Raw genomic sequence first — 23,197 nt, 5'->3', positions numbered from 1 at the left:
ATGCACTATTAGCTCATTATGATTTAGAGCTACACTAGATACATGTAAAAATTATACTCTTAATGAATATATTGAGTAAATAATATATATGATGCAACTAGAAATGTTTTAATCTTCTGTTTCAAAATATATATTGTACAAATTAAAAAAAAAATCATCTATATTTGAAACAAGCTTTCCGTCAATGTTATAAAAAGTTTAATCAAGTGATTGGTTCATTTGGTTTTAAAGAAAATACTTTTGATCGATGCATTTATCATAAGGTTTATTCTCCTAGTGTCATATATATATATATATATATATATATATATATATATAATGACATTAGTTAACAGGAAATTAGCAACATCTTGCACAGGGCTGTATGCATTGCTGGTTTAGTATTCAGTAATGAATCCAATCACAAGGCCTGCCCAAAGGCCAATTGTAGCACAGAAGAACAATTCCCAAATTTTTACTTCCTTTTGGGTACCAAAACTAAAGATAGTGAATGAAGATGGAAGGGCCAACCAACTAAAAATTGCAATCCCAACAGTCATAAGTGCAGTGTAGATCATTAGCTGCCTCTTAAGAGCAGGTTCAATCTCCATAACAGCCTTTATCTCAAAGAAGTCGGTTGCAAAAAGAGTTGTGATTTGAGCATTTTCTTAAGAAAATCTCTTCAGCCTTTTGAACAGTTCCTTTGCAGTCTTGCTGAATATTTCTTTTTTAACCCACGCCTTAGACATCTAGAATAGTTGTGCCAGAATCAATTTGCCTTTTTGCAGCAATAGAACACGCTGGAAACTTAAAAGTTGGAAGCTCCTTTCAAACTCTTTAGCATAATATTTGGCATATCTTTCCATGGTTTTAACATGCATAAGTTTGTTGGTTTAACATTCCCCAATCTTTCAATATAAACTGGCATACTCTCCTTGTCTGCACCATGATATCCATGAGGATAGTACTTCAGAACTTCAGGCAACTAACTCTTCATAATCAAAATCCTCAATGATTATGTCGGCACCATATTCCTTCCTCCACTGAAACATTTCAGCCCACATCTGGTTTGCTTTCTCAATATCGAATTTACAAGCCTTTATTAATGGAACAAGAAGAAGTTGTACGGATGTTGGATAGCAACCAGGATTGGCAACAAGCTGAGCATCCCTGGTCTTCTTTCTCCTAACCTCAGTTAAGCCATATATGGCTTCTTTCTGCAACTCTGGAGCTTTATGAGGCTGGCCATACCATTCTTCATATTCACCAAGCTTTCGTAACTGAAAATTAGCAGACAGATTGATAATCTTTAGCCCGTTAGGTAGGCCATTTATAATATCCAGCTTTCCTATCAGCAGTCATCAATAATACAAAATAGGGGATGGTTTGCAAGAAGACGGACTATCTCAGCCCCAGTATAGCCACTGGCCCCTGAAACTCCAACACAAACCGCTTTCGTTGAGTTCTTCGGTCTCATGTTTGCGGCCAGCAGACCTTGCGGTGAAGTAACAACAGATCCTCTGATCCAAAGTCTCCTTCCTTCTGAATTTCTCGGAGCATTCTTAGGAAGGAGTCCAACATCTCGGAAAACCGACCCCAGCACTACCGAACTCATCCTCGCCATTGTCTTGTAACGGAAAAATTAATTATTTAACCTTACCGATAATACCAAGCCTAGACTGTGTTCGCTCGTAAACTACTGGATAAATAGAAGGCGGACAGGGTTCTCTCTGCGAAGCTACTGGAAATCTTTCATTAGTGGAGATCTTGACGGGAGATTGTGAACTGCACCATGGAAGGAGATCGGTTCTGTTTGGCGACGGGGAAGGAAACGGGTCGTGGTTGTTTGAGGGGCTGAAGGTTTTGACATGAGGTTGGAGAAACGGGTTCAAGCTCTCAAAGATCCCTAACTCTATGAGGTTTTTAGTTTTGTTCTTTTTAACGTCAAAACACAACATTAAAGCAAGGTGATCTTTGACGAACGTCTTAGGAAGGGACGCAAGGTACAAACTCAACAGAATTCGTGGGATTTAGCTGGAGATTTCAACAATACGAGGTTATGTATTAAATGAGATATAAGATTTCATGATGATTTGTCTGTGCGATTTTAATTAAAAAATTTTGTAGTCAATAGGACGAAGTTCGTTCTGCGATCGGACGTTGTCTGGGCGACGTCGTATGCTAAATTTCTCAATTTGTATTGTTGCCTCAGGATTTGTGCCACTGCCTCGGCCGATACCAATTGATCAAATAAAATATATATTTTGAATGTCAACGACGTTCCGGACGCAACGGCGAAGTCCGTTCTTCGATCGGATGTCATTTGAGCAATGTCGCACATCAATTTTGGGTGTCGGTCATCCCTGTGGACAAATCTCGTCCAATTTAACTGCGAGGAGTCTCAACTTAAGCGAATTCTATGTCCTGATTCCAACGCCGCAGTCTATTTGGCAATCGGAGGTCGCTTGACCCTTCAAGTGACGTGTCACATCGATGCGCGCAATGCTTATTTTGCCAATTTAGCCCCTTTTTACGTGTGATTTGACGTACAGGGGTCAACATCATATTTGGGAATAAACAAACTAAGGGCAAGGAATGTAACATTAGGTTAAATTGGGCAAAGGCACAAAGCTAGAAAGGAGGTTTTGGAGAAGCCGCATACAAGGATGCGGTGGTTGGATATCAATGCTTATGGGGTGTTAACAGTTTGTCATTGAAGAGGAGTTGCACACCAAGCTTTTAAGTCGAACACCATGCCAATTGACAGCAACAAAATTTTTCTAACATTGTCAAATGACTAGTAGATTGAAAATCTAGCATATTTGGTCAGATGGCTCAGAAGTGACAGTTGGAGAGAACGGGAAATGTGGAAGGGAGTTAAACCTTTCATGGTTGCAATTCTACATGAAGGTTCTGGGAATTATATAATGCACTTGATAAGGCACGAAGCCCTCTACTAACTCTGTTCGACTTAGAATTGACCTCTTAGATAAATATCCACCCCAAATTTTTAAAGTACTCTTAAACAAAGTGAAATATAGCTACTAAAAATAATCTTTTGGTCAAGTTGAAATGACAACCTCCACTAAGTAGACTAGGGTCCATAACCAAGAAACATCATAAAATTACCAAAACATCATCCATATTAAAGATACAAATCAAATAACCTAAACCACTTGACCGTAACTAACCTACTCCAATTGATCGTCACTAATGCATCTTAAAATAGAAAAGATAAAAAAAAAAAAAAAGATGATGTATTCAAGGAATTGACTACAAACCAGGAGCTCTGTTACAAGGCCTTATAGCTAATGAACCTACCATTACATCCATTGTTTCACTCATAAATGGCTATTCCTCAATCAATACAACATTGTGAAAGGCAGATTCAAAATAAGCTTGTAAATTCAACAAAAGCACCACGATATCTTTGGCCCTCTTCGGCCAACCCAAAGTTCTCTCCATGTAGAAAAGAGATTATTTAGGGATTTGTATCTTTGCAAGTTTATTTCGGATCAGCATTGGATTAAAATTAAGAATTGAATCATGAGGAACTTGCGAGTAGATTGGTGGATGTGCGTTTACTCAGTGGCTTTGCCTTCTCCATCAACATAGGCTTTTGGTATAACTGCCTGCACCAAATAGTTCATTTGACATCACAGCTCAAGTCACAACTTTGAATTCTCATAACCATGGTCGGTTTCCCCTTGAGTGTGGGAGAAAAATCCAAAGGAAAGAAAAACGATTATCATAATGCTCCTTGCATATATACAAGATTATATTGGACCTGCATTTGACCATGTTTAAGGAACAAGTCATGGGTACTTCCAAACACACTCCTACAACCAACAAATTCTTCAAGGATATATGGTAACAAGTGGTTCTACATCAAAAAGTGATACATACCTAATTGTAACGCAAGAATGCAACATTTTCTTTATTTTTAGTATTTTTTAAATAAATTCAAGCATGATGAGTGGTCCAAAAAAAGAAACAAAGAAAACAATCTGGCTGTCCAAAACAACTGCATAGATTACTGGTAAGCTGAAAATAGAACCAACAAAACAAATGCAAACTTGTTTATGTTGAATAATACTTGATAAAAGTCAAGATGCATAAAAAAATTAAAAGAAAAAAAAAAGTAAAGGAAATGCAAAAATGTGTTTAAGTTACAATGGCAACATTACATGGAAAGTTTTAGGTTATACTTTAAGAAATGCGAATCAATATGTAAAATGGACAATTTTAGTACCACTTTATTAGAGTTCAGGAACAAGTTATCGAGAGATAGAAAGCCACCTCTCAGTTGCTTCTTGTGGAACGATCCAATTCTGCAACAAGAATTTATCATCAGGCTGTTCTGCTTGTTAATGCTGCTCTAGTCATTCAAGTTGCTAGGATGCCAGGTGTACATGACATATTTCCTTAACTGGATAAAGCATTAGTTACTTGTAGGAATCACAAACATGCTCTGGATTAATACTACTCAGAAAGTGAAGTACCTTCTCCCAGTTATGACGAGCACGTGTTCGACTCTTAATTTCTCTTATGATACTGTCCTCATTACGCAATTTCTTAAACCTGGCTTCACACTTTCAGATGAATAATAGTCAAAACTAATTTCCAGAAGAATGAACAATAAAGACAACCAATAAGAGCTACAGCAGAAAATCCTAACAACTCAGTCAGCTGCTAGATAACAAGGATCGAAATGTGTTGCAAATAAGGATAGCCAAAATTATATTAAACCCATCCAGAGAATTTTGTAGATGCAGTACCAAGAGAACTTAAATTCACAAAATAAAGGAAAAAATCAACCAAACTGAAAATATTTTCTCAAAAGGACATTTCATTGTTCCAATTTGAAGATATGATTTAAGCATTCAAAATATCCTACGAGTTTACGATTTAAAACAGAAGTTTCCGAGTAAACTCGTGAAAATGATGATTAGTATGGCTTCTGGGTCTTTCTCTCACTTCCTTTTCAAGCCAATAATTGGTGACTACTAATAAATAATCCTAGATAACATCAATTAATAGCCAACACATAAAAACTTACTTGCACTAGCAGGTAGAGGAAAATTGCAATACTAACTGCATAAATCCCACCGACATTGGCTAGAAAACTAACTGCAACCATGTTATAGTTGAAATTAGTCAAAAAAATAACGAATGATTTTATACCATTATAGAGATGGTACAATCAGAAATCATGTGGATCACATAAGACAGAGAAATTCATGCATAAGTTGATTAATAATAACTGCGGTAGTACCTAGGTACCTGAAAACAACTCACAACCAAACGTAAGTAATCATGAGCAGTCTCCACTTAAAATTTCCACTTTATGTGAATGACAACAGTGAAATGTATTTAAATACCAAAGCTTACTTTCTTCCTCTAAATCACGCAAATCATGCAGAAGAAATGCAGAGAAAGCATATTATAGGCATCTCCGCTTCAGAACATTTGTAAGACCAAGGTTGTATATTGAAATTGTGAAACAAAAAATTCTTCATTGTCAAAATATAAAAAGTAGATCAATTATAATATTACCGCTCATTATCCTGTCTAAGTCAATAAATCATATTTTGATCAGCGAATTGTTTTAGAAATATTTAAACAAGCTTTGATAATTGTTATCTTTCATTTAAACAGTACGGGTAATATCTAAGATTTATCAAAAATCATTTTATTCGCCTCTCCCATTAACCTTCTTGTACAGTAGGAGCAATCTTTAATGCTCTCTGCTAGAGAGTAGATAAGAATATTTGATTTTTTAGTCAAGCACAATACGAATCTGGACTACAGAATACTAAGTTAAGACAAAGAACATGAAATCTATGCTTTGATCCTATTCCGCTATAACAAAGAAAATGGTTTCTCAAATTTATAAGAGTGATCATTTTAATGAGCATTTGACTCTTAATATATACCAAAGCCGGTCAGGAGAATAGATGCTTTAGAACCGGCCTAGATTAAAAAAAGATAGATGTAGACCTTTAAAAACTTAGAAAATATTAGAAATGATCTTTATTTAATAGATTTACATCAGAATTTGGCTCTTAATAGGACACCATTGAGAAAAAGGATTCATGTAGCCAATCCCCCGTGGTGGGTTAAAAGCTTGATGTTGTTGTTGTTGATGATCATTTTAATCCCAGATTATTTAAGATGCTTAATTTGATCGTTTAACTATTAAAAAATGATCCAATTTAATTATAGAAGTAAAAAATATTTCTTTATTCAGACAAAATGTTCATGAATCTTAAAGATGTTATATTTGCCATTTTTCAACTTTAATACAATATAACACTAATTTTCTTACCTAAAGACATCGAACAACAATTGTAGTCTAGCGAAGAGTCCAATGAGGACACAACCAACAGACGATATGGAAGAGTGATCATTCGTTAATGGATTTGCATCCACCATCAAGACGAGCTAAACACATGCCAAAGGATGCCGAGGCAAATGAAGGAAAAGGAGCATGTCTTGGCTAATAATGGTTGTAGTAGTCTCCTTGGAACCATGGCCATATACTTGTTCCTCTGGAAAACCTCACACTTGGCCACCATCTCCTCTGCATCATTGTGCATTCCCTTCCAATATAATTCAGCGATCAATCTCCTGTATATCTTCTGCACACCAGAGTGACCACCAACAATGCTCCCATAGAACTCTTGTAGCAAGTACAGGATATGAATCGAGGTTCGTGGTAGCACAAATCTTCATTGGTATAGAAGTCCCTCCCCATCTACGAAATAGCCAAGATGGCTACTTTAATCCTTCCTTTAGCAGATCCTTCTCAGCTTCTTATTATGCACACTTTCTTCCTTAATAACCCCTCAATCCAACAACAACGGTATCAAAAAGGCTAACTCCTAGAGCTCCCTCATGCATCTAGACAAGGCATCAACAGCCCTATTTTCCAGCCCTGACCTATACTAGATCTCAAAATAATATCCCATCAATTTTGACAGTCATCTCTGATGCTCCTTGGTCACCAAAATAAACAAACCTCACCTACAACAAAAGAGATCAACTCATAAACATGATAAAAATGTTGTGAGCATATCGCACCATCTACAAGATGACAATCAAAGTTACTCACATTTTAGAGTTTAGAGTTGCAGAAGTCATGTCATTTAAGATTGAGTTTCCATAACTTTGAGTATTGTCCAATATGAACTTGTTTATGAGAAAAAAGCTTGAATGTGAATGAAAGAACTCGACATAATTGATGAACTTATACTCAAAGCTCAATAGAACATAAAAATTTATCGAGGAAGGATGTCTAGGTCCTTTGTTTATATGGGGCGTCCTCAATAATTCTAAGAAGAAGAATTAGTCGTGGTATAGTGTAGGCTAGTTATTCATTATCAAAGAATTGACAACAATTTTGAGCCTACCTAAGAAAGACCCCTCATTATTAAGAGTGCATTATTAAGAAGCCTATTAACTTATCATGCCTCCAATTAATGACTAATACTCGAAGAAGTATTCATGTTATATCCTCTATAAAGCAACCTAATCAAGAGATATATCTAAAATCCCCATGCATGACAGGGGTATTATTTTTATTTTTGAATATCAAGCCTATTTAAATTTATCCTAAAAGACAAATGGTATTTTTATTTAATTAGGTTTACATCATTCATCGTATCCAGACCCACAAATAAAACTCATAGTAGCTGATTTTAAAGTTCCAACCAATTGCATGAGCAGAAAGAATAATTTTATAACACAATATATATGAAGTTTTTAAAAACAAGTATGTTGTCTTTTTGGCAAACCAAGATTCTAAAAGTTAAACAAGAAGAGTTCTAAATCTATAAGCTTCAACCGAGCATGTTGGCCCTAATGACTCAAGTCTAAGAGTCAAGCAAATTTAATCATTGGACTAAACAAACCCAAATATGTCCGACTTGCTAACAACTATTCTTTACTCAACCAAGCCATAAAAATGATCTCAATAAGAGCGCACCTATTTCATTTGTCTAATGTCAAGAGCTAATAAGTTTGTGCGTCAACAGAGAACACATTGATGAGAAAGGAAGTTAGGCTTGATTAAAATGCAAGTCAACCTATCGTGTTGAGTACTAGAGTGTTTTCGAAGAGGTTGATGAGTTGAGCATAGAAGGCATCCTAATGAGGAAGTTGATATAGTGTTGATAGGATTTTATTGGTGAAGGCTTTTTAATAAATGGTACCACTTAAACGCTTCTTTATTAACATAAAACACTGATACATTGCTCCAAATCATCATTAAAACTTCCCAATTAGGAGAGCCATGATACAAAAATTGAAAATCTGACCGACTACTAAACTAGATGAATAAGATTTATGCTAAATTCAATTACTAACAAATATACTAAAGCTTATTACTTACCCATCATACTTGTTTCTTCACTCAATTCTCCATTCTAACCCACCAAACAAAAACATGATAGTAGGATCAGAAGTCGCCTACAGATAAAATTTGAATCCAACATAAAGTAAAAGAAATATAAAACAAAAAAGTCATCTTACCAGGCCCCATTACATTTTCATTGTCAATCTCTACTATATAATCAGAAAGATAGCTGACACGCAATGTTGTGTTGATCAATCCATCCTTGGGATTCATAAGAGAAGCTTGCAGATCAGCAACCTCAGAAAAGGATGAACCCGAAACAAAGTCATGAACCAGAGGCTTAATGAGCTTCAGATCATGTAACTTATTATGTATCTGAGGAAACAAATGAACGTCTAGAATATTCAGGTCAGCTCCTCTATAGGTTCTAGGTTTATCACTGGTATGATTGTTTGCTATCACTGTACCGCTTACAAAGCTCATATGCCTGTCATTATTGTGATCCTTGGAGGTAATATTGAACTGAAAACCAACAGCCATGGCAGGACCATCAAGTATATCAACAAACTGCCATGAAATATAGTGATTTCTTCGGGGAATCTGACAGCTAGTGCATTTAAGAGTAATAGTAGGACCGCTGCTTGTGTTTTTGCATTGATAATCTACATAACTTGACAAAGAAAGGACTCTATACTCTATCGAGCCAGGAGTTCCGATCACCAATGTATCAAGGCCACGTAATTGGGAACAGCTCATACTTGAAACTACTGTGATATTGAATTCCAGATCATTTAGAAATGATTGTAAATCTGGTGCATTAGCTGGTATGACTCGTTGCACCTCAATACTTCTCTTCGTAATCATCTGATACAGCAATCTGATACAAGAAAATGTCATGCTCAGCAAGATTCAATTCTGGCAAATAGAACTTCGGTTGTCAAGCTAATAAAAATGAAGACCGAATTACGTTATGACATGAAATGAGAAACACAATTAACATAATCAGAACGTTAAAGAAAATGGTGGCACATACGCCGACAATAGCCCAACGAAGACTACCCAGCTTGCCATGGAAAATGTTCCACCCAGCTCTGTTTTCCTCTTAACTACCACCTTGTTATCCTCCTACATAATAAACCAACGTTGGAAGGTAAACAAGGAAATGAAACCATATGATATATCAATACTAGAACTACCACAAGAATAACTTCAACTACTCAAAATTGCAATGACAAGCAACAAAAGCAAAAAAATAACAGTCATGCCGCACAAGTCTGGCCCTCCTCTCAAGACACTTTTAATCTGTCTGGCAAGAAGACTTTTCATTGCATACATATACGTAGCTGGCATGAATTGCATTTTATTTCTGCATCATAATGTGGTTAAAATAAAAAATTCTATCGACAGATAGCTCAGCAACAAATTTCACCATCTGGTTTTTGTGGATACCTTCTTGTCACAAGCATGCAGAAGATGAATCTTCAAGAAATTTCTTAAAATTATGCTGTGCAAGAAATGATTTATTTTAGTGAGAGTGAAAAAGAATACATGAAATAGGTGCATAAGCAAAAAAATAATAATAAGAATATCACGTCAACCTCCAGTTAACAAAAAAAGATGTACCCACAATATTATTAGTAAGAGTGGGTTAGAACTCTTCAACATAGGCAAATAAGTAATTCAAAAAAATAAAAGATCATGACGACCCTCCACTTCCATAACGATGTGCTTCCATTCTTGACCTTTAGCCTATATATCAATTGATGTAGAAGTTTCTTTATAAATGTTATTGCATTTATGTGTTGTATTAGGGCATTTTAAGTTATGTATTGTATCATCAATTTTAATTAACCCAATTAAATGACTAAGTTGGAGTGGAGTGGCCGGCCTATGCATGGGATTACTGACATGCAAAGGTGGGAACTCTGATTAAAATTGCGCAGTAAGAGGCGCGCCTCTGCGCAATTTGACCCAAAACGCCTCGAGGCTTACGCAATTCCTCTCCTGACAGAGGCGTACGCCTCACTTGAACTGAGGCGCGCCTCAGAGGCGCAATTGCGCAATTTTGGCTGAGGCGTGCGCCTCAAATATATGCTTAGTATCGCTCAGTGTATGCTCGGTACCGCTCAGTATATGCTCGGTATAGCTAGGTATTTGCTCGGTACTGCTAGGTACATGCTCGGTACCGCTCAGTATATGCTCGGTACAGCTAGGTATTTGCTCGGTACTGCTAGGTACATGCTCGGTACTGCTCAGTACCGCTAGGTACATGCTCGGTACTGCTAAGGAACATGCTCGGTACCACTCGGTATCTTCCCATAAAAACAACTTACGAACTTCAAAAACCAATAGAACTTCAAAATTACTCTTACAATAAAATTTTGTTCCGGGGGCGCTGCCCCCGGAAACCCCCACAGGTCGAACCCCGCCAGGGGGCAGCGCCCCCTTGGACCCCCGGTAATCCGGCATATTGTTCTATTCATCATCTTTAGTAATAGTTGTTAGTGTTAGTCTACTTGTTCATGAGTGCATGCTTTGATTGGAAGACATTGGACTCTATAAGAGAGGATGAAGGGGTGAGAAGATTCCCTTGAAGCATTTAGTGATGGGACATGATTGAATTATATATGTTCTTTCTTAATTGTACTTTGGGAGTTTTGATAGACTAATATTTTGTGGTTTTGTACTTTGGTAATGATTTTATTGCATTTATTTTCTTACTTTCCCCTAATTTTAATTGTCATTTAGATGTTTTTATTATATGATAGAATCTTACTATTTTTTACTCGCTAAAACCCTTAAATTCTCATTTACGCAATTTTTCGTCGGTGAGGCTTACGCCTCACACCGCCTCGAGGCTTACGCCTCGTCTCACGGACGAAAAACGCCTCGAGGCTTATTTACGCAATTTTAAACCTTGGGTGGGAAGAATGGCAGTGGTTACAAGGTGGTTACATTTAGTGGCCACCCACCCCCTTTCCTCTCTTTTTTTAATTTTAAAATCTCCCCCTCATGTGACGTTGTATCAAATACTTCTAATTAGTACAATGAAGTGGCTATTGGAGTTTTAAGACTTCCTTTGATTGGAACTTGGTGGCCCACCAAACTAGAAATAGTTTGATGATACCATCTCTAGGATGACTTTTTTGGTAAGTAGTAGAGCTTTGCCTATGCTTTAATTTCTACATTTTTCTTTTGAGTTATTTTCTCCATCATTCCCCATTCCAGAAAATTTAAACCAAATTTTTCTAGCAATCTAACCCATTCATTTAGGACTTTTTTGAGAATCAGTCAAAATAAATCAGAACATACCTAGTTTTAAATTTACTTTCATTTGGGTGACCTAAACTCCTCCATGAAACAACAAAAACTCAAAATTAGGTTTTGTAGGCACTTTTACCCTTTGGTTTCCATCTATTTATTAGGGTTCTTGTTCACAAAGATCCAAAGTAATAGAATTCTTAAATCCAATTTAGCCTACCACTAAATAGAGAAATTCTCTGAACAGCCTTTGGAAAAATTGAGGAAAATTTTCAAACTCAAACAAATTTGCCAAATTCTCCAAATCCTAACAAGACATCTTCCCCCTCAATTTGGTTTTGATTTCATGTCATTTGGACTTCACAAGAGGAAGTTATAATGGGTTTAACCTAAGGCCCAGATCCTAGCTGGTTGTTGGAATTGGGTAGGCCAACCACTAACACCTTCCCAACCCTAATTCCACTCAAAATTAAACACCATCAAATATAGCATTACTCTCTTAGGCACCTTAAGAAAGCCGCCGTCCACCAATTTGATTACACAAGTGATCTAAGTCACCACCCAAACATCACCATATTTTTGGAATCATAACAAATGTTAATTGGTGGATAGCATTAGAGATGGACGCCAAGAAGAATGAAAAGCTTGGAGCAGCAGCACTGGAGTTGACTTCCAAACAAAAGGATAATCTTTGTACATTGGATATGATAATAGTCCTTTAATAATATTTTATTTTTCATAGATAATTGCTATAGTAGATTATAAGTTTGATGTAATTCTATTAACTATTATAAGAATATCAATTAGTTCACTCCACATATTGATCTAGCCATCAAAGTCAAATTCATCAAACTCTAATTAACATGAGAGAATTCAAATCTGTGAGGGAGTGATCCACTAAATCAAATTAAACCTCACCTTGATTCCTATTAACATAGGACAACTTGTTCAGAACATTTTAGAGTTTTATCTTAATTCTAATTTAGTAATGATAATTATTTTTTCTTCTAATTATGATTTGCAAATTTACAAATGCTTATAAAATAATTTTTCAAAATCATTTGCATGAATTCTCTTTAAATCACCCAGCATTTCATATTTAAAAAAAATATATTAATTTAATTCCATAGCTTTCATTGTTGCATCATGGCATCAAAATCAGCTAGTCAAAATCAAATGGCTGATACCCTATGATGCACGGACACGAACAAAGCAACACGAATATGACACGACATGGACATGGGACATGTCAACTATTAAAAATATAGGGTACAAATTGGACACGGTATTATATTTTTTTATATTTTTAAAAATAGTGTATGAAAATTGAATAAATATAATATAAAAATAGAAACAATAAGTCATATAACTAGAATTTGTGCTTAAAATGTTAATATTAGGACATCGAGAGTTAAGCATCGATGCCATTTACCTGGCATCGAGAGAGGATAGGACAATGATGTTGAGAGTTGGGCATCGATGTTATGTAGTAAGTATCATGCATTGATGTCGAGAGGGCATCTATCATTGGTATTGAGAGGGTATTGGTCGTCAATGTTAAGACAACATCAGACAACAATGGTTGTCAAGTTGTTGGTGTAGAAATTACAAACACAAGCATTAATGTCAAGACAGTATCATACTTTGATGTTGAGATTGTTTTGAAATATCAATGTTGTAACAGCATCAAACATCGATGTTGAGATGATATTAAGCATTGTTGTGAAACCAAAGTCGTGCGTGTCAAGGAGAAATGAAAATGAGAATATTCTATGAACGGAGTATTGAATGCGGGAGATTGTTATGGTTTTGTGAAGAGGAAATAAGAATTTTAGTTTTTATATTTTTAATAAATAAAAATTTTAAATACAAAAAATTATTTTTTTAATTTTCTTAAAATATTTAAGACAAGCTTGTCGGACATGTGTGTCCAATTTACATTTAATATTTTTTTAATCGAACACATTTTCGGCATGCCCGACATGTGTCGAAGGTGTGTCTTGTCGGACACTGCATGACTCTTTGAGGAAAAGTCTTGGTACATCATAGCTAATACCAACATGATGGTAAATAAGTTCACCATTAAATTTGATAAAAAGTTTAGCAAAATCCAAGAGTTTATTTTGAACATAATCACTACAACTCAAAATTTGAGTGTGTGGGTTCAAACATCTCCTTTAGCTCAAAAACATATTGAAATTGAAATCGTAAGAGAAGATTATTTCAAAAATCCAATGCATCTTGGAAGTAAAAATATCAAAATAGATAGAATAAAAATGCTGGAATACAAATATGGGGCCTATTTTTTTATTATTTCTTCAACATAAATGAGTGATACAATTGATCTACTATTCGAGAGGTAGATCGTGTCTCCAACAAACCCTAATCGGTGCAAGGTAACTCACAATCTATGCAAGGTAACCATCTTACTAGAAAATAAACTCAGCACATATGTCTCCTAACCCTAGACAAAACTCCCCTTAAATAGCCCTCACTCAAAATAAACACAGTTGGAGCATTCCTAAACAGCATAAACACAATTAGGAAATAAATAATTAAAACCTTCCTAAACATATAAACACAATTAGGAAATATTCCTAAACAAATAAAATTTTCCTAAACAACATAAATACAATTACATAATCTTTCTAAACAATTAAATCATTCATAAGTAGCATAAACACAATTAGAAAATATTCCTAAATAACTCCATCTTGATTCCTCCTTATAAAATGAATAATAGCTCCCCTGGACCCCACAAGGGAGGCTGAAATATCCTCTCTGTTGTTGCTGGTTTCGCCCAACCAAAGTGATGGTTTGGCCAAGGCTGGGTCGGTCGGCTTAGCTACCCTGAACCAATCTAACTGGGCTAGTCTAGACAAACCAGGTGCACCCCCCTTGGCATATCACAATCCTAGGTAGCAAATTCAGCGTGAAAAATAACCTTTTAAGAATCTCCATAAAATGATCAACCTAAGAATCATGAAGCCTTAATTGAATCCAAAAGAAGATTAAGGTAGATGCTCCTATATATGATGGATTATGTCCCCAATAAGTTCTTAGATTGGCTTAGAAAAATGAATGAATTCTTTGATTGGTATCAAATAGAGATGATTATCCAAGAACCACCTTTACTAAAATGAAATGTATAAGCCATGCAACAATCTATTGAACTAATATTTTAGTTAAGAAAGAAAGGTTATAAATAACCATCTTACTTAAGTAAAGAAAAAGGAAATGCTAAGGGTTAAGTACCATAAAAAAAATAATGACAAAAAACTATGAGAATAATTCATGACAATTAGATAAGGCAATATACAAAATGGTAGAATATATGAGCATATTTGAAGATTTAGTAACAAGGACAAACTGCACAAATTAGGAGTGATAGTTAACAAGTTTGTTATTGGTCTTAAAAATGAGATTAGATATGAGATTGAGTTATATGACCCTCAAAACTTTTGAGGATGCTTTCATTATCTCTTCATCTAGATGCAAAGATTCAAATTCATCCTTTCAATCATCCTCTTATTATACCCAAAGGCCTATCGCTATTTCGAGACCTACATCATTTAGAGCCCAACTACATAGGATTACCCCTTAAAAATCTTCAAAGACATCATAAATAGTGTGTTTCAAGTCGTGAAAGAAGAAACATATGCAGCATCAGTGCAAATCTAAAATTATATTCTTAGATTAGACTGAGAAAGAAGTAGATGATAAAGGAGTTTATGATGAGGTGAAAGAGATCCGTGATGATACACTTCTTTTTAATGAGTCAGAGCATGTGAAAGATTTTTTAAGTATCATGAGATGCAAAATCACATCTTGGGAGGAGGATATGAGAAGAAGGAGAAATATTTCTTCTATATATGTTTTGTGTAATGAAAAGAGATGTATTTTAATGATCAATGGAGAGAGTGTTATCAATGTTATATCTAGCTATGCCCTTATTAGAGTAAATCTAAAAGTTGAACCACACCCAAAACCTTTCCATATGAATCGGGTGAAGCAAATGACATGTTCACGTCAAGATAAATAGTTATATTGATCAAATCTAATGTGATATCCTCCCTATGAAGATAACACATATCTTGTTAGGAAGGCCAAAGCTTTATTCGGGTTCACAGCTAATAAATTTTTCCCATTATAAAATGAACCCCATTAAACATGCTACACTCAAAAAAATAAGTGAATGAACTTCTAAAGCAAAGCTTTATTCTAGAAAGCCTTAGTCCTTGTATAGTTCCAGTACTATTAATATATAAAAAGGTTGGTGCCTAGAGAATGTGATTAATAGTAGCATAGTCAATAAGATCACTATTAAATATAGGTTTCTCATCCCCAAAAGAGATGATCTGTTAGACCTTATTGAAAATGCTACTCATTTCTTCAAAATAAATCTCAGAAGTAGGTATCATCAGATGCAAAGTGGAGCAGTAGAAGAATGGAAAACTATTTTCAAAATCCCTAATGGACTGTATGAGAAGCTAGTTATACCTTTTGGATTATCAAATACACTTAACACATTCATGACACTAATGAATATAGCCTTACGTAGAAAAATTATTTGGTGGTCTACTCCGATGATATTTTAATATTTATCCTCAATAAGAAATGCACCATCACTTAAAGCTCGACCTGATTAAACTTAAAGAAGCTAAGCTTTATATCAATCTCAAGAAATATTTAATTTGCCAACCTTAAGTCACTTTTTTAGAAATCATTGTTACTGCTAATGGCTTGAAGGTAAACCATGCTAAAATTAAAACTATTCTAGATTGTCTAGTTCGTAAAAGCTTCACAGATGTCTACAATTTTTATAATTTAACCACCTACAAAAGGTTTATGTGAAACTTTAGCACGATTAGCTTTCATGATTGACATCCTTAATAAAACTAACTTTATTTCGACTACTTTTGCACAACAAACCATGGAACAACTAAAATTCTCATGACCTCTTCTCGTGTCCTTAAGCTTCCAGACTTCAACAAGACATTTGAGATCATATGTAATGCCTCTAGTGTTGGTATAGGAGTTCTTAATAAAGAGGACCGCCTTGTAGCTTTCTATAGAGAGAAACTGAATAATGCCAAGTAAAGATACTCTACTTAAGATAGAGAATATTATGCCATTGTTTAGAATCTATGACAGAGATATTATCAGTTACATAGAGAGTTCATCCTTAATACTGACCACCATTCTCTAAAATTTATAAATATCCAAAAAAAATTAAATTGCAAGAATGCAAAACAGGTAGAATACTTTCAGGATTTCATTTGTGTTCTAAAACATAAGCATGGGGTAGGAAATAAACCTGCAGATACACTTTATAAGGTGACCTTGGTAGTTTAATTTTTGGAATTTCAAATTTGAGGATTTCAGAGACTTAAAAATGATTATCAAGTTTGTCCTGGTTTTCATCTAATAAATCAATATCCTGCCGAGAAAGATTCAGTGTTACTCGATTCATGTAGTGATTATCCCATTATTGATAGTTATCATTATAAAGGGAAGAGATTATGTATTCCTAGGACTTCAATGAGGATATTTCTTATCTTAGAGAAACATTCAAGAGGAATAGCAGGACTCTTTGGAAAAATAAAAATTGTACACATTCTAAAGTCAAGATTTTATTGGGCATTATTAAAAAGAGATGTACAAAAAATAGTGACCCAATGTTCTACATGTAGGAAAGCCAAAAGCCCAAAATAGAAAGCTGGAAAAATTGTGCTTTATCAATTTTATTTATGTCTTCGCAAGATATTTCCATGGATTTTATATTTACTCTTCCTAGGACTCCCAGGGGTCATGACAGTATTTTTGTGATAATAGATAGATTTTCTAAAATGATTCATTTCTTATATGGCTCTAAATCCGATGATGCATCTCATATGATGAGGTTATTCTTCAAAGAAATTATTAGGCTTCATGGAATTCCTTCCAAAATTATTTCCAATAAACTTATCAAGTTTGTATCATATTTTTGAAAAATATTGTGAAGCTGATGGGTACAAAACTTAAGTTTTCACTAGTATTTCACCTACAATTTGATGGTCAAACTCAAATTGTCAACATATCTTTAGGAAACCTTCTTACGAGTATTATGGGTAAAAATTTACAGATTTGGGATCTTCATCATCCTACAACTAAGTTTGTTGATAATAGTTCAATTTCTATGGCTATCAACAAAATACTCTTTAGCATAATCTATGATTACAACCCTAGAAAGTCAGTTGATTTTGCTAGAATTTCCACACACACATTTTCTGATTCTACATTTTCATTTGCATAAGATTTTCGAAGCCTTCATGAAAATATAAAACAACAAATAGAAGTCAATAATACAACACATAAGCTGAAGTTAACAATAAAAAAACCTTTAAAGAATTCAATATAAGAGACCATATTTTAATAAAAATCATTTATGAAAGATATCATTCCACTATATTTAGAAAATTACAAGCTGGGCATATGGGCCATTTAAGATTATTAAAAAAATTGGCATGAATGCGCATATGTTATTGAATTGTCAAAAAACATGTACATTAACCCATTTTTAATGTGGAAGATCTTGTATCATAAAAAAAAAGTAGTCAACCACTAAATACACAGGATGATTCTTTTCAAGAACATAAAATCACTCTTTCTAAAACCCATTTTTAATGTGGAAGATCTTGTATCAGAAAAAAAGTTAGTCAACCTCTAAATACACAGGATGATTCTTTTCAGGAACATAAAATAACGCTTTGTAGGTGTCAAACCAACACTCATTGTTTGATGTGATTTACATTATTGTAGATAAAGTAAACCATGTCGGAGATCACACTACAAACACTTGGCTTAAAAGATTATTTGTAGAAGCTAGCACTAGAGCTTATAGCTCACAACTTGAACTTCAACTCTTCAGAGAAGAGTTTTTTGTGTCCAAGGAAATTAATGTGCCACATAGAGTTAGTCAAGAACAGTGAAGTCTAACCAGAAGATCCAAAGCTAGAATGACATCACAAGAATAAGAACACAAGAGTTAGAGTATTTATTATTGTCTTTATGTGAATGTATTGTTTTATGCAAATGTATTATCTCATATGTAATAGTAGAAGTGTCTTTGTAAGTATTGTACACTCATGACTACATATGCAGATATCTATTCGCAGGTTTCTTGTAGGTTACGTTTGGGTCGAGCAAAAGAATGATCCACTCCTCTCTCGGAATAGTCCATTCGAGGGACTCGCTAAGGATCTGGGAAGGAGCTAAGCACTGGAGCACAGCGGACCAGCTTCGACCACATCTTCCAGGTAGTCGACCTCCCCAGTAAGGGCAACCCCATAAGTTTCTCTCTCAATCAGGAGAATCATCATTCATCCATGCTAGAGTCAAACCTTCACATGAGATACATCAACAATCAAGTTGATGGCACATGTCGCCCCCAAAAGACATCTCTCGCACTCAGATCAACCGCAATACCACATCAAGACGCTACTCTCCCCCTATTACCCCAAGAAAACATCAAGACCACATAGCACCCTATCAAAATTTGGCCCATATGTGAAAAATATCTCCAAAGTAGAACACAAAAGAATTGAAGAAGAAGGAGTGCCTAATCTAGTGCTCTTTGCACTCATCTTCAGCAATCATTAAAAGAGCATAACTAATGTAGGAACAAGACTAATTTACAACTCTCTTTCCTCTTCAAAGTATGATAATCTCTATTAATGTTTCATTACTTCTCACAATAGAAGCAAATAGCATCCAAAAACTTATCATAAAAATTACTTCAACCATGGTTGGAGGTAGATCATTTATCAAAAGATTTCCCTCTAATCGCAAAAGAATAAATCAAAATTCACATGATTAGGATTAAACAAGCATGCATCAATAAAATAAAAGATAGGGTCTGATCTGCAAAAAAAAAACCACAATCATGGAGTATTAAAAAGACATTTATCAGCCTTTCTCAAAGCTAGCTCCCTATTAAAAAAAAAGGACCCAAGTCTCACAAAAGAAGAACAAAAAAATTTAAGAGAAATAACAAAGAAAGGCAATCAAAAAAATACATAAAAATTATCACTTCAGACATTTTTCAAAAAGGTACCATAAGTTCATCGAGATGATACTTCAAACACATAAAACCAAACTTCTAGTGATTTCCTTCCCTTTCTTTTTATCTCTTATCTTCTCTCTCTTCTCTCTCTTCTCAATCCCTTCTCAACTTCTTACAAAAGAACTTAAGATTATCTTATGCTCCATTGTGAATTAAGTTTTTATAAATACACTCATATATCCACCAATCCACTGCCAAGCCACCTAACTCATATTTAAGCCTTTTCATAAGTAACTTGATACCTAGCCCATAATGTGATCAAGGCATGGATACTAAGCCAGTAAAAAACAAATCACCAAACCTAATTTCATGCTTTCACACTTGAAACACACTTCAACATCCGATTCATGCATAATATTGAGACAAGAGGCTTGAAACATACCTTATCATCAGATTCGTGATATTGAGTCAATACCTAAACAGTAAAAGTCCCCCCAAAGATTTGAAGATTTATACATTCAGCCTAGATTAATCTCACCGATGAAAAGCTGTTACGCATTTGAAATCAAAATTTTCAAAACAAACTAGCATAAAAAATTATCCCAAAAAACAAGAGGGTGCACCCAATCACGTAAAATAATAACAACAGGATTACAGGAACTGACCAACCAATGCTCGGCGGAGAAGAAGCAATCGATTCGGCTAATCCACCAGCGGAGACGAAACCAGATTGAATGACTGTCATTGCGGAGCGGGGCAAAGCGGATAAGGAAGCAGAAAAGGAGCCAGACGAGTAGGATCCCCAGTGTGGCCTCAAGTAGCACGGCTTGAGACAGTGTAAAGCGGCGGATGTTGTCCAAGGGAAGTACCGAGGTGAGGATAGTGGAAGAGGAGCCGACGCCGGAGCTGGTGATCCAGTCGCTGCCGCCGGAGAACAGCGCGCAGCTCCCGTTGGGCTGCTGCCAGTATCCTGGATTGCATGCGCAGTAACTTCCGTTGTACCCGAAAGCATGTGACGGGCACGACATCCGCCGCGTAAGACAATGATCTCTCTTTCTCTCTCGATTTGGGTGGTTCCGCTTCGCATCCCACAACGAGAGTTCCAGAGAAGATAGTGGGTACGGCGAGTTCGCAGCCAAAGAACTGCGTTTTTTAATCTTCCCCCTCTCGCGTTTCTATTGAAATTTCTCGACGGGAGATGTTTTTTTTTTTTTTTTTTTTTGAAAAATTAGGGGTGTATTAACCTAAAAGATGATTACAAGTAAGAGAGAGATTTTTACATGTATAACATTTAAAAGTATCATATTTACCTATTAAACACCTAAAGTTACCTATTTATTAATATATCACCTCAAACTCTCATTTTAAAGCTTTTATAACACTTCCGTGACAATTGTTGGCCTCTCCCGTTTGTCACTCCGCTCTTATTCGCACATCCGCCCTTTCCGACCTCGTTCACCTCTTCACCGTCCGAACTCACCGCAAAGACTTCTCCAGTGACGTCGCATGCTAAGCATTTGGCCCGTTCGCCCTTTCACACGACAGGTTCTTCTGTCCTGTTTTTTTTTTCACCTTTTTTTAACAGGTTTATATTGGGCTGGTTCATATGAAGTTTTTGTTGTTATTTAGTCCATTTGGCAACATGTAACAAATCTTCTGCATTAGTTGTTTAGGGTGAACTTCTCAAGCTTTCATTTACTATTTTGTATTTGTAAGTTTAAAAATGCACAATTGGTTTTTGATGAAATGTCAATGTGTATTTTTGGAATGAATTGAATGTGAAGGCAATTGTTTGCTTATACATGTCTTCATTTTCTTTTTTCTTTTTTTTTTTTTTGTGTATTTTGTGAAGGCAATCTACAAGGCAATTTACAGTGAGTTCGAGTTCCTCGCCTATGTCAATCAGAAAATTAAGTAATAAAGTATATTGTCATTGTAACTTACAATGTACAATATTTAAATCTTACCAATCTCATAGTACAGATGCTCTCGGAATAGATCAGAAGACGATTGCCATTATTTTCTATGGTGTGATGAAGTTAATGAATTTCCGTATGATAGCAATTCCCGCAGTTCAAACGTTGCTGAAAGTGGTACAATGCATGTACTTTCAGTTAGAGCCGAGCTGTTACAATTAAAAATCTTGTTGGTCATAGTGATTTTCCTTAATGTTATTGTAGCGTTCATAGTAATTAAATGTAGTTGTGCGTAATTATCACTTTGCGTCACTATAACTTTTACTCAATCAATGTAAGCATGAGTCGATGTAAATTTTTTTTCAATCAATGCAAACTTGAACTACTTCTGACGAGCTATAAAATATGTTGTGATCGTTCACATCTACTATTGCTACTATTGGAGCATTTGTATGTTCTACTTATTCGGCATCATGCTAATACAAGGATGATTTCTAACAGATAAAAAGCATGCTTATTCAAAAACATGCCATTTTTTTTTCTTGCTGTCTTGTAATCATTTTGATTGCTTTCCAATCAGAGTAAACAACATACTTGTTTGAGCACTTCTCAAACTTCCACTTCTTCTCACCATGTTTCCTAAAAAGATGATTCTTTATCCCTGTAAGATCTCCGAGAGCAAATTGCGTCCTCTGATATGGATGTGGAGTCAAAGAAGAAAATTGATTTAATAATTGATTTCAAACTGGCTCTAAATGCGTCCTGATGATTCCTTATTAGTTATGATACACAGCCGAAAACCGCGCATTAGTTTTCTGTATAGAAGCATGGCCCCAAATTTTTTTTCCAATCAGCTTGAGATTAAGACTAGCATTCATTTATTTACAGAATAAAACATAGGGCAATTCCTGATTGAAGCAAAAAACTTTCCTAACCAAAAACAAAAGTCTTACCATTCTTCAATAAATAATAGAACAAAAAATAGAATACAGAAGCAAAAATCTATCCCAACCAAAAAAAATCATATAAATGAAAGTAGAGCTGTAAGTATTTGACTCAAAAGTCATACAAAATGTAATGTTTTAATCAAGATCAGAATTGTAATTGGAGCGTCGAATGGGTAATTTTGAAGCAAAATCAGTCTGATTATCATCTCCTTTAAAACTTATAGGTTCCTTGCAAGTATTTCTATGGTGTCCCTAAGAATGGCATCGACCACATTTGTGACTTATTTTTGATTTATTTGCACCCTCCAAAAAGTTCTTAATGCGTCTTTTCTTTGGTCGTCCACAAGGTCTTACTGTAATAGGTGGACAAACAAAGTTGCCATCAGTTGGTATAGACCATTGTTCCTTCCCCGGAAGTGTTGAAATAGCTCCATCATAAGCCATTCGGTACCTACAAAATAGTTTTGATGTCAAAGAACAACAATAACTGTTGCAAACCTATTTTTTTATGTCTTATGTTTTGATGATTGACAAACACTATTTCTCTTGGACTACTTGTTGCTTCTAACTTTTCAAGAATCGAAGATCGGACGATTAAGAAGGAGCCACGTTCAGGATTGCGTAGGTTTAGGGTTGAGTTAGTCTGTACTTTTGATTTTCACCTTTTGAGTCTACTTGTAATGGTTAAAAAGAC

The 23,197-nt window shown here is 35.2% G+C and overlaps 1 protein-coding gene across 1 annotated transcript; it reads right to left on the bottom strand.

Annotated features, from left to right (window-relative positions):
- Nucleotides 1-3,182: 3,182 nt before the first annotated feature.
- LOC110095300 lies at nt 3,183-20,811 on the bottom strand. Its single transcript, XM_028700095.1, has 8 exons — nt 20,306-20,811; nt 9,785-9,839; nt 9,369-9,460; nt 8,512-9,212; nt 5,039-5,109; nt 4,482-4,571; nt 4,279-4,310; nt 3,183-3,766 (listed from the first exon to the last, which is right to left on the bottom strand). Exons 1-8 carry the CDS (start codon nt 20,725-20,727, stop codon nt 3,664-3,666), a joined length of 1,566 nt encoding a protein of 521 aa, XP_028555928.1. The 5' UTR covers nt 20,728-20,811; the 3' UTR covers nt 3,183-3,663.
- Between the last annotated feature and the right edge of the window lie 2,386 nt (nt 20,812-23,197).

The sequence above is a fragment of the Dendrobium catenatum genome, unplaced genomic scaffold, assembly GCF_001605985.2.
Source record: "Dendrobium catenatum unplaced genomic scaffold, ASM160598v2 fragScaff_scaffold_1448, whole genome shotgun sequence".
In the NCBI taxonomy this organism is placed as follows: domain Eukaryota; kingdom Viridiplantae; phylum Streptophyta; class Magnoliopsida; order Asparagales; family Orchidaceae; genus Dendrobium; species Dendrobium catenatum.
This window is presented reverse-complemented; position numbering and strand designations above follow the sequence as displayed.